Here is a 19183-nt window from a genome sequence, read left to right as displayed (position 1 = left end):
GTATAAGATTTTGCAATTAGTAGTTTAATGCAAATTTTCTTATTGCTGAAATGAATCAGTTTTTCAAACTGCATTAACTTGCTTGAAGTTAAGTGTTGGGGATTCTGACATTTAGGATTATCCAAATCAATCTCTCATTTTTGTAGCCCTCTTCATCTACAATATCAAAAAGAAAAAAGCAAAATGGCAGCAGCAGAAGGAAGAAAACCAAGACTGCATCAACAACTATCGACTGCAACCAAGACTACATCGTAAAATTTTAAGAATTCTTTACAAAATCAGGACAGATCATTAGAAAAAGGAACTTTTGAATGATAAATTTCATTGTTACAATTATTAACATAAATCTTTTATTTATAGACCTGGTTCTTATGGCTTTATGGTTGTGTTATAATTTCCGCAAAAATTAACATTCGAATGAACCATTCAAAATTTAAAAGTTTAAACAGTGGTGAAAACCATGTTTAATTTCTAAAAAAATTACTTTCACTTTTTAAATTCATCATTGTGTTGAAAAAATGGCGAATATAAGTGTTTTCGTATGAGTTTTTAAATTTTTCAGATTAAGTTTAGAGTGCATTAAGTTGGTCTAAAAGTATTTTTTCTTATACGATTTTTTATTTTTAAACAACGATCATTCATAATCTGCAATAAAAATAGGGGGTGTGCCAAAGTAAAATAGCGCCGTAATTTTATGTAAACACCAGTATTGACAACAAAAATGTTCATCCAAAAAATGTTTACTGGATGCTGTATCATTTTAAGAAACACTGAGAAAAGGCAAAAGCACCAGTGTTAAAGCAATCGACTGACCATTACCATGTGCAAACGAATCTTTTTACTTCCTTAAAATTTCTGGCAGGATAGTTAAAAAACTTAAATCTGGTTGACCATGTATCATGGAACAAAATCAAAAGAGATTGACCAAGTCGAGCATAAATAGCTTAATTAGAAATATACCAAAACTAATGTTGTGTTTAAATGCAATTAATGTTGGTTCTGAATAAAATCCCCATTTAAACTTAAGTATATACAAGTTATGCAACAACATCGTGTACAACCCACTTATACCAAAAGAGTGTTAACATCCTTTTTGCTCAGTGTGTTTGTTTAAAGATATTGAAGGAAATTCGGAAACTTAAGCAAAATGTTTTAACTGTAAATAACGTATTCCGTTAAATACAATTTTAAATTCTGTTAATGTAACACAAATGATAGAGGACATTCTCTTAGGTTGCTATAAGGAATGCAAATTAAAATGTATAGTTAAAGACAATGAGCGTAAAAATTTACATGAAGAAAATTGTATTGGTGTTAAGTTATTGCAGACTCAGATTTGAAAAACACCTACAAATAAAATTGATACAACTTTTGGTGATATATTTTTAGTATAAGATATAAATGTTATAGCACAGGTTGTAGAAGATGACACGTTTCATGTTATAAAACAAAAGCTAGTTAACTCTGAAGCAAACTCTTTTGCCTTACTTTTGGAGTACCAAGGGTAGGTGCATTTTAAATATTATAGCAGAAAAAAATTGTATTTTGTTTTGTAGTTATTAAAATATAATTTGATTTCAATTTTTACTTTCCAGCATTTGCACTTTACTTCTAACTGAAAGGTATACAAAGACTGCCCAGTTGTTAGTATGAGGAAAATTAAGAAAAGATATTCAGCTGTTATAGATTCTTTAAATGTGACCTCTGGTTATTCACAACTTCAGGAAACTTCCGGTATTTTGAAATTATTTCAAGAAAAAGATCAAATTAAAATATTAGTAAGTTGCAGAAAAAATCTCATATAGGAATCACATTGTTTCATATAGGAATCACATTGTTTAATATAGGAATCACATAGTTTTATATAGGAATCACATAGTTTCATATAAGAATCACATATTTTAATCAGTCAAACCTTGCTCAACAGGCTTCAAACTGAATGCTTTAAACTGAATGGTGTTATCATTATTTTTCAAAAGTTAAACAATTTGATGGTTTTTAGAAAAATATTTTTCTATATTATAAATACTGAAAGAAAAATTCAGTAAATGAGCTTTTACAAAAACTTATCAATTTATATTAATCTAACTAATGGAAATTGTGACAGTTACATAGCAAGGGGTAGAGGGTAATTGCCACTGAATAATGAACTTAATTAAGTGCTTTTCATTCTTTTCATGTACAGATCACAATTTGAATTAAAAAACTATCAAGATGATACTCTGCGCAAAAACTATGAGAGAATCTGGATTAGAGAGTTGATTTCTCAGTTGAGAAGATCATATATATTGAAAAGGTGGGAAATGAGAAGAAAAAACAGAAAAATCTTTTTTTAAAGAAATAATTGCATGGTTATAAAAAAAAACTTGTATTTTTTGGTGAATAGGTTTATGGTTTAATAGCAGTTCCACACACAGTGAACCAGAGACACCATTTTTGTGCTAAAATTTACATTACTTAGTTAATCATCCTAATTCAACTGAATTTAGTATGGTTACTATTATAACCATTATGTTTCTTATGATGATTTTTTTGTTATCTTGTTGTTATGGATACCCAATATCCATAGCAATATGTGAATTTGGTTAGTAACATGTGCATAAATTTGCATAATATAGCTTCACTCATGCCCTGGTGACACAAATACATCTGAACTTTTTAAAATAACTGAAGGATATAATATTGAAAAAATTTAACTAAGTTAACATTTGAATTTGGACAATGATTTACACACAAGAAATCAAATGTGCTTGTAAAAACCAATAAGAATAATAATAGATAAAATTTGGTCTTTAGCAGCTGCACCTTTTGGCAGAGCCTTCTCAATGATTGGGTCACTAGAACAGGTCAATTTTACCTTTTTTTAAATAACTATCATTACATTTGACCTGACCACACTTGCATACATAATGCTAATGGTACTGCTTAAAATGTCAAATTATTGCTTGTCAGCTAGTAATCAACATTAATAGATTTGCCATTAAGTAGGATACAACTTGTTTGGGTTAGCTGATCAATCTCATTTTTTTAAGTCAGCTCTTCATTAGAAAGAAGGTCTTCAGTTTCCTTCACAAATTTATATTGCAAAGGCCAGCAATACAAAGTGGATAATGGCTTAGATTATGTGAGAGCTCAAAAGGCACAACACAGTTGATAAACAGAGACTCCTCACTTTAGACTCCTTGTGGTACACCATCATCATTGCTTTGCCATCATTCACCTTGTGGTACACTATCATCATTGCATGTTTGTATCTACAAACAAACACGTAATGATGATACTCTGTCCAGTTGAACCATCAACACCAGCTTTATATATTAGAGTGAGTCTATTTACTCATTGGCATTTACATTCTGTGCTTCCAGAAGTAGTGTGATCTAGTAGGTCTTGAATTGGAACATTAGCAGTAAAGTCATTTCATAAAAGAAGTAAATGTTTTTAGGATAACATTTATCTTTTGCCACTTTAGTATTGTTGTATGATGGGTAGCGATTGCAATCTTTTTCATCAGTTGTGTTTTTGATCAGTTGATGAGGTGCTTCTGTCAAATAACAATCCTAAATACGAGGCAAACCTTCATCAGCAGGCATTTTAAATGGAGTATCCATTAACAATTTCTCTGCTTTTTTAGTGTCGCTATTCTTTCCTAGTTTCCCTTAAGTTGCTAAAATAAAATAAAAAAGTCAACTCACACATAAATTATAGGTTTTATATATATATATATATATATATATATATATATATATATATATATATATATATATATATATATATATATATATATATATATATTGGTTGATTTTTATTTATAGATTCATTATAAAGTCCATAATATATACAACTACATTGGAGAATATATACATAAGACAAATCAACACATCCTTGATCGGTCATAAAATTATTTACAAACCTTTTAGAAGACAGAAGTCACTTATAGTTATGACATAATTATAAGTATTAGACTATAAGTATTAACACAAAAATTTTAATTTTCAATGATGTTTAATATTCAATAATTTGCAATAATGTAAATTTTTTGATGTTGCTATACTAGCACAAATAAATAAAATATTATCTATAATACTCTTAAAAAACTGCTTGAAATATTGTTTAGAGAGGGAAATTAAACTAAAAATTTTTTATTGAAAGCACTGTGTTTTATAAACAATCCTTATGTTTTATTGTGACCCGAAACATTATGTACATGGATTAGTAGTTTGTAATGCAAAAATTAAAAAGTAAAGTCTTAAAACTCCCTGTTGTTTTAAATCTCCATCATTGATATGATTTCTCATATTGAGCTTGATAAAGTTTATTTTATTTTACTGATCTAGCTTAAAAGATTATAGAAAAAAAAAATCATGCTTGTTTCTTTGGTTACAATATTTGCTGCCATCATCTGCAATAGCGATGGACATTTGATACATTTTAATTCAAGTAATAATACAGCGAATTCAAGTGTATTTTATGTAAATGGTGAAGAAGTAGACGTTACAAATAATGAAACAGATATTTCAAATATGTCTCTTGAGGAAATATGCATATCATTTAAAATACCTGAAAAAAATTGCACGTGTCCCAATGAGGATTCTGATATGAACGATTTGTGTAATTTACATACATCAAAAGGGAAAACGGTGTTCAGTTGCGACAGCATATCAAATATTGTTATTGCTATATGCAATATTATATCTTCTATAATCGCATTGGTTGGCAATGGTTTTGTCATTGGTTTTTCAATAACAGATCAGGGCAAACTCTCAAGATTTCATCATCTGATCAAATGCTTGGCGGTATCAGACTTTACGTTTGCTCTTGCACAGTTTATTATAAGCGTGCCTCAGACATGGACATGTCACTGGGTGTATGGTTTATTTATGTGTAAGATTCTTCGCGCAGCCTTGGCTGCAAGTGCTAATATTGCGGTTGGGTTTATTGTTATCATTGCGATTGATAGGTATATCAGCATTGTATATTTATTTAGTACAGTTATAAACAAATCTCGATTGCTACTGATGGAATGTTTAAACGTTCTAGCTGGTATACTTTCAGTAGTTCCGCCGTTAGTAGTTCTTCATTTAGGAAAGTTCACAACGTGTTCAGAAGAATGGAGCAGAGAAAAATCCACTGTTTACACGTGGTTTCTGTTTCTAGTTTATTATCTTTTGCCCATTATATTGCTTTCTGTTTTGTACATTATTCTGATTACATGGTTAAAGAAGTCGTATTTGAAAGACAATATTTTGAATGACGCAGCGCTAAATTCTCGCTTAAAGAAGAACAAAAAAGTCCTTATCATGTTGATATCGGTTTTGGCTATGTTTGGTATCTTGGTTCTTCCAAACCGAGTATTTTGGATTATCAACGATATGTATGGAATTAACAACCTGAAGAATACCAACACAGTACGGTTCTTAAAAATGATTTCTGAGATTCCGTATGGACTTCATGCTGCAGTTAATCCTATTATTTATTCAGTTGTAGATACTAAATTTAGACTATGGGTTAAGTCTTTAATTGTTACTCCAAGGATAGAACTAACCTTACATCTGAGATCAACGGCATCTCAAAGTTTGTTTCTTTCAAACATAAAAATGAACGAAATTGAAAAGTAATGAAATATTGTATAAAATGTGACTCTAGAGCAAATTTATTCAAATTTCGGTCTTAAAACCACATCTTAACTTTCGAAGCAGTTAAAGACATTTAATAAAAGCTGGTTTTCTAAAGGCTTTTTATATATATATATTTGTGTGTGTATATACATTTTTACTATGTAAATTTTGTATGATTTATTTTTATTTATTTTTATAACAGATTTTATCGCTGGTTTAAAAATTTCATTTTTGTCATATTTCATGCTCAAAAAAAGGATATAATACTGACAAAATTTAACTAACAAAGTTAACATTTGAATTTGGGCTCCAGATTCCCAACTTCAAATGTTTAAAATCACATCATATTTTAATTATTTGAAGTCGCACTATATTTTAAACCGTAGACTTTTTCATATGCAATTTGATGTGTTGTAATTGTTTTTTGAATTTATGTTGATTAATTATTCTTTTTGGTTCTTCATTATTTTATAAAAATGTCAGACATTTGAAGAACCAAAAAGAATAATTAATCTATATTAATTCAAACTATTTATAAAACGATATTTATTTTATAAAATAAAAAAAAATCATGCTTGCTACTATGACTATTGATGTGCAATAGCGGCTAAATGAACCAGTGCAACTATTTGATTGTTCTAATTCATTTGAATTTGAAGAATGAAATGGTTTTTGTAATTCAAATGAATTACATGATAACAAAGCAGATCTTCCAAAATAAGTCACTTGAAGAATTTTACTATATATCTGGTTTATGTTTTTAACTTAACATCCATTACGGCTTATGCTGTTGAGTGTTCTATTCAATAATCTGATTACTTGCTTGAATGTTCTGTTCACTGTTGTGATTAAATTGCACAAAATATCTCAGGTAACGGCAGGCAAAGACATTTTGCGTCTAATATCAACTTTAAGTTACCAGGGATAGTTGCAAGAACATTTATAAAGTTGTTTTTATTTCACCCAAGTCCTAAGAATATTAAATTTTTCGGCAGGTTGATAACATAGCACAAAAATGGCGACATATCGGAAAAGATACTAAAAAAATCCATAAAATTAAGGCTGGTGAATGAAGGACCAAGGAATTGAATGAGACCAGATCTTGACAAAAAATGTCATTTAAACTTTTTTATATTTCGCTGCACTTTTTTTAGTCATTTTAAAATTATCCTTACAAATCTATTTTATTATTGACTGACTTAGTTTACACACAAAAAGTTCCCAAATTTACAAATGTTCATCTTGAAAAAATGATAATATCTGTTCGTGTCGACAACTAATTTCCTTTACCTGGTTGAAATATGTGCCCCAAAAATTCAATGTTGTTCCACAGCAAGTCCCATATGACTCTTATGTCTAAACATCAATGACACGTCAATCTTAACAATGTAATCTAATCACCTAGAAACTTTAATATTCAAAAAGTTCTAGGGGCGGAATAAATACTAAAGTTCTAATATTTCTGAATAGAAAAGAAAACAAGATTTTGATATCACTGGATTGAAAATAAAACAAAATTCTAATATCACTTGGTAGCAAAAAAAAAAAAAAAAAATGTCACTGAATATTGAGTAGTGTACTCCCACTTTATTCTGTAGCAGTAGCAACGTAACGTATTACAGCCTATAAAAGTAAAAGCTAAAGTACATCACATAAACACTTGTTGTTTAAAAATCATTTCTTTATTGATTTTTTTTTTTTTGCATTTGCATTTGTAGCATCACCATTTCTTACATAATGAGTAAATGGTATTAATTTAAACTTTTATAGCATTTGTTTAATAAAACTGTTCAGGATAAAGTAACAACTTTACGTGTTGACAAATTACTACACAAATTACACCAACTGGGAAAGACTTTTTACTCAGTAAAATATTAGTAACAATTTAAACATGAGTGGCTAGGACAATCACTATTTTAGAAAAAACAGTTGTTTTAGTTGGAATTGGGCAGTGTACAACCTTTTTGGATAAGATAATGCACACTATATTTATTGCTAGCTAAAAGTTTGAGATCACTTGAGAGACACGTGTAAATATATAATTATTTACAAATAGTATTTATTTAAAATAAAACCATTTTGTATAAGTAAAAAATGCTTCTTTTGTTTGGAAAAGAAGTAAACAAAATCAGCAATTTTGTCTAAAATGATCAGTTTGACCACTGAGTATCTCTGGTTGTTTATCGACGAATTAAACTAATTTTAAGCGTAAGGTTAAACTATTTTTGTTGTTTCATGCTTAAATATCGCATTTACTGTTTAATTATTGACACTTAGGAACAAAAAAATGAAGTTAAGCACCACTTAGAGTCTTTAATTGACCTCTTTAAAGTAAAAACATCTAAAAAATGTTTGCAAAACAAGCGACAAAAAGTGATTTGCTATTTTAACATTACACAATGGGAAAAATTATAAAAACACGTCATTGCAACAAAGCTGAAAATTTCAAAAAACTGTGTTGCTGTATCGTATCATCGCACGATACAGCAATATAGAAAAAGTGGAAGTCAACAATACCTTCCTAAATCTTAAAAGCTACAACAAGGAGAAGAGCAGTTTATTGTTGTAACCAGCAAACGAGAAGGACGTTTCACTCGCCCCAGAAATTCGCGTTCAGAAAACCATTATTTCAACCTTAATTAGGAAAAAAGACTAGAATGGGCCCTTGCTCACCGTAAATAGACAAAAAAAGTCTGAAAAACTTTAACCCTTATGATTTTATGATAAAGAAAGGGTATTCTTCACGAGTAGTTGATATGCTTATACATCAGTGACGTTTATTAAGCCAGCATAAGCCTGTTCCTGATATTATCATTCATTCAGAAAAGTATTGGAGTATCATATCTTAAATACTTTGAGTTGTAACCATTTAACCATTAAATATAATAATTTTGTTGATCTTGCATCAGGCGCATCTACGAATCATGTAGAATCATGTAGAATCATCAAACTTAGATTGAAGTTTATTAACCTCTGGGTTAGAGGTAATGGTCAAGACTAGATAAAACAATTTACGGGGAGCGTTTTGAAAATGTTTAAAGGTAAAATTTTTCTCACGTTGTTTCAACTCAAAAAGTTTTAAAACTTTATAATAAAAAAAAGTAGCGAAAAATTTTATAATAAAAAAAAGTAGCGAAAAATTTTCGCCATTTTGATTTTTGCTTAAAGCTCTTTTCGGCATCTTTACTAAGTTAAATATTTAGCCATTCTGCAATTAAATTTATAGATCATTTTGCAAAATATTTAAGACGTATAGACGAAAAATTATGTTTAACTGAATTCCAAGTGTCAGTGGAAACAAAATCACAAATTAAATTCAAAATTGAACAAGGATACTGCATTTTAAATCAAAATTCAATGAGTCGACATCGTTTCCACACAGTTTCTCTTGCGTAGTCATATCTAATGCACTATGTTCTTAGTCGCACAATATTGTTCAAGTGTTTTTTAGTATGTTAAAGAAACTCAGCGAGACGAGCTGAGCTGATGAGAGTATTTTATGACAATATGTCAATGAGGCGTTTTTAGTGTTAACTTAAGTCAGATTGTAAATTTAAGGTACTTCCGTCATGTATAATTAGAAACACTTTTGTTCTCCTTCCCAGACCTCAAAAAAAAGTATTTTTTGAAGCGATATTTTATTCGTGGTGTCAATTTAGGATACATTGTTTATAGTATCGCATGCATGCATGCAATCTGAACAAATCTGAATTGAAATTGAAGTAAAATTTATGATAAAACATGGCTACTTGGTTCATATCCACAAACTTGTCGCGGATAGTACAAAAAATAAACAAAAGCCTTTATCAGGCGCGGATCTAAGGGGTGGCCATTGTGGCAATGGCCATATAGTTTAAATTTAACGGCTGCCACGTTAGTTTTGGGTTTTTTCGCTTATAATATCCCTAAAAATTTAAGTTTGTATGCTGTAATTTACGAATTTTGGCTATAGAGATTCCTTCCATGGCTACAACGGTTCTTATTATACGTTACCGACGTTTTATTCAATGAATAAATGTTGTGAAAAAATATTAAAATATCAATCTTTTATCGAAATTTAAACCGTGAAAATAAAATTTGGCAACACAGTTACAAATTCCTGGACCTGCGCGTGCTTTATATATATATATATATATATATATATATATATATATATATATATATATATATATATATATATATATATACCTGCGCGTGCTTTATATATATATATATATATATATATATATATATATATACCTGCGCGTGCTTTATATATATATATATATATATATATATATATATATATATATATATATATATATATATATATACCTGCGCGTGCTTTATATATATATATATATATATATATATATATATATATATATATATATATATATATATATATATATATATATATATACCTGCGCGTGCTTTATATATATATATATATATATATATATATATATATATATATATATATATATATATATATATATATATATATATATATATATATATATATATATATATATATATATATATATATATATATATATTTGTGACAGATGCTGCCACGGATTTGCCACTGGGTAATTAATTTTTTTTTTTATCTTAACGCAAGTGTCAACAAAAATTGATTGTTGAGTTCGAAAAACCGTTTTATGGAATGTAATTAATGTTACAACTGCATTCGTTGCTATGGTTTTTAGAAAGAGGCAGATCTTACAGCAATTTTTTTGAAAGCCAGTTATTCTAAAAAAGCTATTTTATCAATAGTTCAGGCAAAATGCCTAAGCGTAATCAACTATAAGCAATTTTACAACATTGGTTTCCATGGCAACAAATAAAATGTGTGCTCAGGAGTTTGCATAAATTCTTTGAGAAAAAAAAAAAAAAAAATTCGCATTAGTGTTAATGTTCCACTTAAATAATGCAACTCTATTATATTAAAGCTTTTCTAAACAAATATAGAGAGTTTGAGAAAAGACTTCCAGCCTGTATTTATAATAGTATCTCAATCCAAAAAACATACATCATGTTTACTTGTGTTTATCAATTCAAACAAGAAAAAAATGAGAAGAAAGCGTCGTACATTTAAAGTTGGCTGAGTTGATTATTTTATTTATTTATTCTTAACGTATCTTTTGTTGTTTTGGTTATTTTATTGTTGTTGTTTTTTTATTTTAGTTATTTAAAAAATATATATTTTTTTAATTTGATATTTATTGCAATTAAGTAACGGTAAAATTTTTGCAATTAAGTAACGGCAAATCAAAAATGACAGTTAAACGTAAAAAATCAAACCAAACTGTTTCGATGAGTTAAGTTATGTTATTGTACTTCTTTTGATCCTTGGTGACTAAAATCAAATGTAATTCAAATGTACCCACAGGTGTTCGATCGTTGGTGCGGTACTTAAACCTCAATTTCTTTTACACATTTTTTTATGAAAAATAGATTTGTTGCTTTACCTGTAATTTTTTATTATCTTGTGATAACATCCATCATTATGATCATCATCATAATACTCATATTTATATTCATATGTCATAACATCCATCATCATGATCATAATCATCATCATGATCACGATGATGATCATCATCATAATATTCATATTCTGGCATTTTTTCTCTAGTATGAGGTGTCATGATGTCTTTGATTCTATTTCTATACACCACTTGACACATGTTGGCTCATGTATCAGACCGTTCTTATCTTGACTAAAAAATCCCTATACCATCACAAATCATTCTCTACAGACCATGATGATCATTCTCTACAGACCTGTTCTAATACAAACGCAGCAGTTTAGAATGGTTCTTTGCAAAAATCACTGACCTTTCTTCAGGTAATTATGAAGGATGAAGTTTTCAATTGTTTCAAAAAAATTTCGGGAGACCAAAAGTAGTCACAAAGGGTTTGTTTTTAAAGTTATCAGTTCATGCTTCTTTGGTAAATTATATTTTACTTTTAAGCAAAAATTCAAATAAAACTAAAATTTTATCTGACACAAAATTTTTATACCTGTAATAAATCTCTAATGATTTCAGCTAAATTTTATTTACTGTTTATAAATTTTTAGGCATTATTCTATACACAAACGTTGAATATTAATCAAAGAGCTTCTTCGACATCAAATAAATAAAAATGTTTTTAAGCGCTTAAGACATTTTATTTTTAAACATTTAAAATCAAAGTTTGAACTGATAAAGTACGTAATCCCCTATTGCTGCTCTCTTTTTATGATAAAAGAAAAAATTAAGAAATTGAACAAAACAGTGATTAAAAACGCAATCAATATGTCTATAGAAAATTTTTAAAAGCCATATTTATATTAATGTAAAATAATTTGGAATATCGTGTCAAAAATTATAGGAAATGATTAAAAATCAATGAGCTATGAAAATTGTCCTAAACCATCAAGTTAATTTGAATTAAGTTGATTCTCGTAAGATTTAATCAAAAGGTGATAATATTTTTTTTTTTTTTCTTAATTTACATACTGGTTGAAAAACTTTAATAAAAATGAGAAAGTTAGGTAAATTAAGAGTAATTCTCATTTTTCTATATTCAAATTAGTTACCAAATCCCCTTCATCGTTATTACTGTTGTTTGTCATTGACTGCCGCGAGTCATCGAGAGCAGCAAGGACTAAATGATTTTATCGTCAAAAACCGCAAGTGGGTAAAGTAATGATCTGATCAGACATGCAAAATGAACGTAATTTTTTTGAAGAAAATTTTCAAGTTGGCCATACATGGTTGCTTGACAACCAAATTCAACTTGATAAAACGTGGTTACTTGAAGAAAATGAGCAGTTCATTTCAATGCAGAACACACTGGAAATGATGGACGCAGTGTTGCTAAGCGTAGAAAAATTCATTGACTATTTCAATGATTTTACAAACGAAGAAGGTAAGTAAAATGAATGAAACGCTGTAAAAAGTGATGCGATAACGGAGTTTGTTAGCATCTTTTTGACTGAGATAATGAATAATCCCGTCACCACGTGACTTTAAGTGAGCACTCTTCAAAGAGTAGCTTTTTTATAGGATGTTTGAAAAAGAGTTTTATTGATAACTATATTTTTGTGGCTTTAAATTTTGATTTTTAAAAAAACACCAAAAATTTAGTAAATTTGCACCATGATCTCAACCACATGTAAATCCTCAATAAATCATTTTATTTAATTTTGATATCTTCTTCAAATCCTTTTCATGTAATTAACATGTTTTTACCATTACTTTTGAAACTTCTGAACACCTTTAAAAATAAAACTCCCAAAAAAACATTTAAAAATACCCCAAAATACCCCAAAAAATATATAACAATTATTTAGGATAAAGATATAAAATAAAAATATAGCAATTGAAATTTTTGTTCTCGTGATGTTAACCATGCTACCATAAAAAAACCAATGATAAATTTATGCTATTTTTATAATTTAAAAAAATGAACCAAAATTAAATTTAAGTTTATCTTTTTAATACAAAAACCGATGAATGCACTCTGAATTTTCATGACTCAACTAACACATGACGTTCAAAAGACGTTTTTTGAATGTCCAGTGCCAGCTAAGGAGCATTAAGAGTATAAGTTTTAAAATTAAATAATGTTTGCAGAGATTAAATAATTAAAGTTAGATTAAAAACATAGATTAAAATAATTTTTAAAAATTGAATAATTTTTGCAGAGATTTTAAGGTTTTTCATATCAAAAAAGAGACATCATTTGTAAACATTTTTATTTTGGACTTATTTATTCATTTTTATTTTGTTTTTGCTTTTGATGTTCTTTTTACCGTCCATAAAATTTGTCAATTTTAGAAAAAAAGCAGAACCATTCAAAAGAAGAAAATTCTACTCAAAATCGTAGCACAATCGAAAATGTAGGTCCCAATTTTTTCTTAAAACATGCTACAGAAGAAACCTTTTTAACTAAAGATGACCGTTTTTCCGAAACAGAAGTACTCTCTACATACAGAGAGTTGATGTTTTATTTAGAAAAAAACTTAGCAAGTAGCGAGAAACCTGAAAGGTATTAAAGTTTTTTTATTTCAGCGTTTTCTGTGTTTTTTGTTTTTAAATTCTTTGCAAAAAATTGTCTCAATATCAAAATATAGTCTCGATGTCCCGAAGATTAAACAGGAGGCTTGTACCTTGTTAGCATACTCATCTGAGATAAATCCAAATTTTGAAAACGAAAAAAGTTGTATTGACCAAAAAAAGCAAAGAGAAAATTTCAAAGAAGTTGATGTAACTGACGAAGTCAAAGTAAATTTCCAAGAAGTTGATGTAACTGACGAAGTCAAAGTAAATCTAACAGTTGCAAAAGTTAAGAAAATCATCGACGAATTGTGTAACAAATATGTTCAAAATGTAACCTTTCAATTGTTAAAAAAGTTTAGCAATAATTCAAAAGCAGACGTTGGTATTTTTGAAAAGGATTCAGAGAAAGCAACATTTTTCGTATCAACAAAAGAAGTTATAAATAATATCCGTGAAAAAGAAACGGATCACAAAAGTTTAAAACCCATCGTCACCAATCAAGCCAAAAATAATTTAGATAAAATGCGAAAAATGATCGTAGCGCTCAGAAACAGCATCGACCATGCGTACAAAACCGTCATTAAAGTGTCAAATGAAAACGTAGATTTAAAAGAACTTTTAAAGGAACGGGAAGATCAGCTGAACGTTTCCTTATCGCAAATTGATGTTATAACACACGAAAGAGACTCAACAAGAAAAAAGCTAGAGCAAGCGGAATTTCAGAATAAGGTAACTCTTGACGAACTAAAGACCGCGTGTAATCGCTTTAAGTCAGCTTGCAATGATCGTCAAAGTCTTTTGGAGGAGAACTTTATGTTAAAAGGAACACGAAATGAAGCAAAGAATTTATGCAGCAATTTGGATGAAGAAAATATCAAACTCCATAGCATGCTAAAAAGTGTTCAAAATGAATTAAGTCAGGTTTTTAGCGATTTAAACGATCAGATACAAAAAACGAATGCTTGCTCAACAGAACTATGCGATATAGAAAACAACTACGAATGTCTTCAGCGCGAACTTGCAACGTTGAGGCGTGAATTCCAAGATCAAAGACGAGAATTAAACATAAGAACAAAAGAAAACGAGGAAATGAGGATCATGATACAGAATAAGGAGCGAGAGCACGTGAAACTAAGAAGAACTATAAAGTCGAACGAGTTATTTAACAAAGATATCGAGGATCAAATATATGAAAATCTATCTGAAAATCAAAAACTTAAGAATGACCTGATGGCAATAAAACAGAGAGAAAATGACTACAAGGAAAACATAAAGGAGTATGTTGAAAAAATACAGTATGCAACAAAAGAAAAACTAGATGTTGAAAAACATTTGCAAGACACTGAAGAAAAATTGAAAAATTTACAGAATTTGTATGATGAAACTATAACAAAGCTCCGTGATATTGACAAATGTCTCGCTATCAACTTCAAAAAACTATTTGATGTATATTTGAAACATCGAAACGAACTTTTAAAACAATGGAAAATTGATTTTAAAGATGCCAATTCTTCTTTTGACACAGACAATCTTTTCATAAATCTACTAATGGAAAGTTCCGATAAAAAAATATCGGATCAGCTTGAAAGCTGTTTAATTTCGATTGCGCGCGAATTTGAACTCTCGTTTAATGCGATTTCAGAACACATCGTTTCAAACGAGCATGAAAAACAAGCTTACGTAAATTTTTTAAATCATTTATCAAAACTACTTAACAGCAATAAAGAGAATAACGTCATCAACGTCAGAATAGGTGATATTTTGTTTTTATATTATTACTTTCTCTCTTTGTGATGGGTTTAAAAAACCAAGATATTTTTCATTTATGATTCTTAAATAATGAATTGAGGGCAAGGAACATAAGAGCAGATCATAGTTTTTATTAGCAATCGTTTTTGTTTGTTTGTTTTTTTCAGGCGAAATTGACTCTCAGTTTCCATCTCAAGACTTTTTCATGAGTCTCAATAAATTGTTAATGAAAGTTCAAAATCTAAAGCATGGCCACTGTTCGAAGAAGAAATTCATAAAAATCTTTGGATTTATGAAAATGCTTCATAAAAAACTCCGTAAATACAAGGCCTCAAGAATAGCTCTGAAGAAGAAATATTGTCGGTTGCGTAAAGAAGTTATACTATTTCTAAAGAACGGCGATACAAATTTTATTAAACCACTTCTTGCTGCACTAATGCAACCATCGTACCGTAGAGAAGATATTAAAGAATCTTTCAATTTAAGACCACCCTCACTAATCCTAAAATATGTTAACGAATTAAAATCTGCTTTGTGTAATCTAATTGTTCTGCGCGATGTAGCGATTAGAAACGTCGTTGACAATGCGACGATTAGTAGTGATAATGAAAAAAATAGTTTTCCACAACGATTATCTTTAGAGATTTCAAAGATAGAAAAATCAACAAAAAATCTTTACCATCTTAGCCTTCATTATGATAAAATCTTGACTTTTAATTTGACAGGAAATTCTAACTGGCAATCTTTAGAGGATACTAATGAACATTTTGAGGAAGATTCAACCAACCAGCTCTTCAAAAAGGATATAGCAACATTTAGCAGCGTAAATGATGCAACGCAATCGAATACACACTTCTCACAAGAGTTCTTCAACAACAACGAAGGCTCTTTTAAAATGGAATCAGAACTTCTTCCGAAGTTGATTAGATTAAAGTTAACAACCAAAGATAGTAGGTATCATAATTGCATTGAGAGTATAACCCAAAAATTAGAAGATCTGCTACTCATTTCAAAACATATTGAGGATGAACTGTTTACAACAGAAGAGGAGAAATCTATATATAAAAAGCATTATGCCAAGTTTCATGCTGTTATAAATGAGGCAAAAAAAGAAGTGTTGATATTATGTCAATACTTAATTGAACTTGAAGCAGTAAGAAAAAATCCAATCGAAGCTTTAAAGCCTCAACCTGTGAAGAAAACTTCACGGCAAAACAACCAAACAGATGACGCGGTTGGTACTGGTGTCCATACTGATCAAGGTTTAAAACTGTGTTTTGAAAAAAGTTTTTCAAATATGGAAACAAATTCTGAAAATCTTTCTAAAAATGATTCATGTAACAATAATTCAGCTGATAGCTCACTAAAAGCTTCATGCAAAGACTATTTGCTTAAATATTCTAGTGACTCAAATAATCATTTTAGCCATAATGTTGAGGCCGATTACGAAAATGAATTCTCCGATTTTAACGATGGGTACGAATCATTTTCTGATGATACAGAAAATCGAAAATCTTCCACAAGTATGATTTTCTTTTTTTAAATTTACAATTTTTTTAAAAGTTACAACTAAAAAATAAAAATGGATAAGGACTTTCAAAGAATTACGATAAGAAAGAGATAATGCTGGCAAAAAAGTTGAAAATGTCTCAATCCTGTTGTATATTTTATGATTTAAATTTATCTTGATTTTGTATTAGGCAAAATTTGAAAAGAGAAAAACTTATTTGAAATGTTTAAGAATTTTTGGCATAAAGCTTCACCTTACAATCTTGATTTAGGTTCTCGAATTACAACTTCTCGTATTGCAAGAACTATTCGAACTCAAGAGGCAACCGAAATTATCAAATCGCTCAATCGACCGACAAGGTACTTTGATGAGACTCGAATACATTGCCCGCTCCGGTCACCACGCTCAGATACCAAAAATAAAAACTTAAATGCTACCATTTCTTACGTTGTCGAGCTATCCAAAAATGAACCCTGGGACATCAAGTCTTTAAGTACATCTCCAAAAACTCCCACTTTTGTTAGGGAACGAGATTGCAAGTTACCTGAAAAGCAGACTAATGAACAGCGCGTTAAAGGGCGCAGGGAGATTAAGCTCGGAGTGAACAAATCTGAAAATATTTTTAGTAAGAACTTTAACAAAGAAAAAGCATTTAGTGACGACTTTAACTTTAACCAATCAGAAAATAGTTGTAACGAAAAATATTCTTTTTGGTCAGATAGCACAACACGAGCTGGAAGTTTTAAGGTGAAGGGGAATCCAAAGCACGAAGTTCGTAATGCTTCTCACAGTTTTCCTAACCGTTCAATTAAGAGCAATACCAACGCTAATTCCACAGATTTTAGTTCCTTTTTTGACGATTCTTCTCAAGGAGAACTGATATCTCCGTTTCTTAATGCTTCTTTTGTGGCTAAAAAGAAAAAAAAATTCCTTAATTTTGGTCTTAAATGAAAAATCTGAAAGAAATCATTTCATGAACTATTTATTAATCGTTTGTAAACGTTATTATTGTTATTATCAAATATAAGTTATATATTTTTTTTGTTTAAAAAGTATATATTTTTAATTTCAAAAAATATATATATTAAAAAAGGATATTCTAGCGTATTCTAAATTGAAGTTTTAAAAATATCGTTGATCTCGTATAACTGCCTAGCATCAGAAAGTAAACAAACTTTGCCACAGTATCTAACGACAATTGGGACTTGTGGTCATATCTTTGGAATGAATGCATGACTAAGGTTGGTGATATTGCGGATTTGTAAATCAATCTTACGTTTACTGCTTCGATCGTTTGGTGACTGGCACTTAAATTGTGCGTTTCGTCCTTCTTGAAATACTTCTATTAACTGTTAACATAAAATAAAATATTATAGAACCGCCCATAATTTTTAAAGTGGATTATTTTTTATTTACCTGGTTCATCAATTAAGTTTATTAAACCTGTTTAAAAAGAAGCTGTGTTTATAACTTCGCTTTCAAAATGAGTAAAAAATCACCAGTACCCTCCCTCCCCCAACTCGTCTGTTAGTTCCAGAAATAACTGTTATGCTTTCTAAATATATTGTTCTTGAATATAGAAACTTTTCAATCTGAACAATCGAGGTACATTTTGACAACACAACTGAGGTCAAATGAAGTTATCGTAAATCCAAACTCACACAAAGATTTAGCATGATCGATAAATGCAAAAAAAAAAAAAAAAAAAGATGCATTAACCCCCAGGTAAGTTCATTTTACTTTCCCGCACTTTTTTTAGTTTCAATACTTCTCTGAAACTCTTTAACATTTTTTTTTGCACAGTGTGAGATAAAAACATTTTAGGACATATTTTTTAAAAACCACGTTTTCACGTTTCAAATTGATTTGTTGTATTTCATTTCACAGCTTTTATAAATATGGCAAACTGATACCAAATCTCGTCAGACGTCAAGATTCGCCTTTTTTGTGGATATTGTGTTGAGCAAAAGCAGAAAACGCGTGAACTTAATGAAAGATTTTGAACTTGGGATTCTGCACGGGAAACTGTATCGCTAGTCGCTGGTTAAAAAAATGCTAAAAGTTACAATAGAAAACTTCTTCAAAACACTCAAAATATTTTCCGTATTTTCTTTCCATTTTATTTTATAAATTACATTTATTTTCTTTCCATTTTATTTTATAAATTACATTTATTCGGAGAACTTTGAGAAAGTAAAACATATCGGATTAATTTTTCAAAAAAAAATTCTTAATGTTTATTTAACCGGTATCAGCTGTTTTTTCTGAGGAAAAGA

At 29.3% G+C, this 19183-nt stretch overlaps 2 protein-coding genes and 1 pseudogene across 4 annotated transcripts; all 3 read left to right on the top strand.

The window, feature by feature from the left end:
- The first annotated feature begins 721 nt into the window (after positions 1-721).
- LOC145184127 (allatostatin-A receptor-like) lies at positions 722-5838 on the top strand. Its single transcript, XM_090092796.1, has 3 exons — positions 722-1504; positions 1596-1734; positions 4335-5838. The coding sequence occupies exon 3, from the start codon at positions 4362-4364 to the stop codon at positions 5613-5615; it is 1254 nt and encodes a 417-aa protein (XP_089948922.1). The 5' UTR covers positions 722-1504; positions 1596-1734; positions 4335-4361; the 3' UTR covers positions 5616-5838.
- On the top strand, positions 1014-1508 carry LOC149886165 (uncharacterized; annotated as a pseudogene).
- A 4733-nt stretch (positions 5839-10571) lies between the features above and the next one.
- Positions 10572-17940, top strand: LOC145184788 (uncharacterized). 3 transcript variants are annotated; one of them, XM_090092793.1, is made up of 6 exons: positions 10572-10696; positions 12180-12515; positions 13427-13637; positions 13723-15401; positions 15565-16920; positions 17179-17940. In XM_090092793.1, exons 2-6 carry the CDS (start codon positions 12308-12310, stop codon positions 17856-17858), a joined length of 4134 nt encoding a protein of 1377 aa, XP_089948919.1. In that variant the 5' UTR covers positions 10572-10696; positions 12180-12307; the 3' UTR covers positions 17859-17940. The 3 variants fall into 3 exon arrangements, with proteins under 3 accessions (XP_089948919.1, XP_089948920.1, XP_089948921.1); XM_090092794.1 differs by having other exon boundaries at positions 10575-10705; XM_090092795.1 differs by lacking the exon at positions 10572-10696 and adding an exon at positions 11937-12066.
- Positions 17941-19183: the final 1243 nt, after the last annotated feature.

The sequence above is a fragment of the Hydra viridissima genome, unplaced genomic scaffold (genome assembly GCF_058129835.1).
Source record: "Hydra viridissima isolate aposymbiotic clone 2 unplaced genomic scaffold, HvirCarnegie_v1 scaffold_7, whole genome shotgun sequence".
Taxonomy (NCBI): Eukaryota; Metazoa; Cnidaria; class Hydrozoa; order Anthoathecata; family Hydridae; genus Hydra; species Hydra viridissima.
Note: the sequence above shows the minus strand (reverse complement) of the source record. Positions and strands in the feature narration are given on the sequence as shown.

Coding starts and splice junctions, on each gene's coding strand:
- LOC145184788 (XM_090092793.1), top strand. CDS start 12,308: ATGCAAAATGAACGTAATTTTTTTGAAGAAAATTTTCAAGTTGGCCAT. Junction 13,638..13,722: donor AGTAGCGAGAAACCTGAAAG/GTATTAAAGTTT, acceptor ATCAAAATATAG/TCTCGATGTCCCGAAGATTA. Junction 16,921..17,178: donor AAATCGAAAATCTTCCACAA/GTATGATTTTCT, acceptor ATCTTGATTTAG/GTTCTCGAATTACAACTTCT.
- LOC145184127 (XM_090092796.1), top strand. CDS start 4,362: ATGCTTGTTTCTTTGGTTACAATATTTGCTGCCATCATCTGCAATAGC.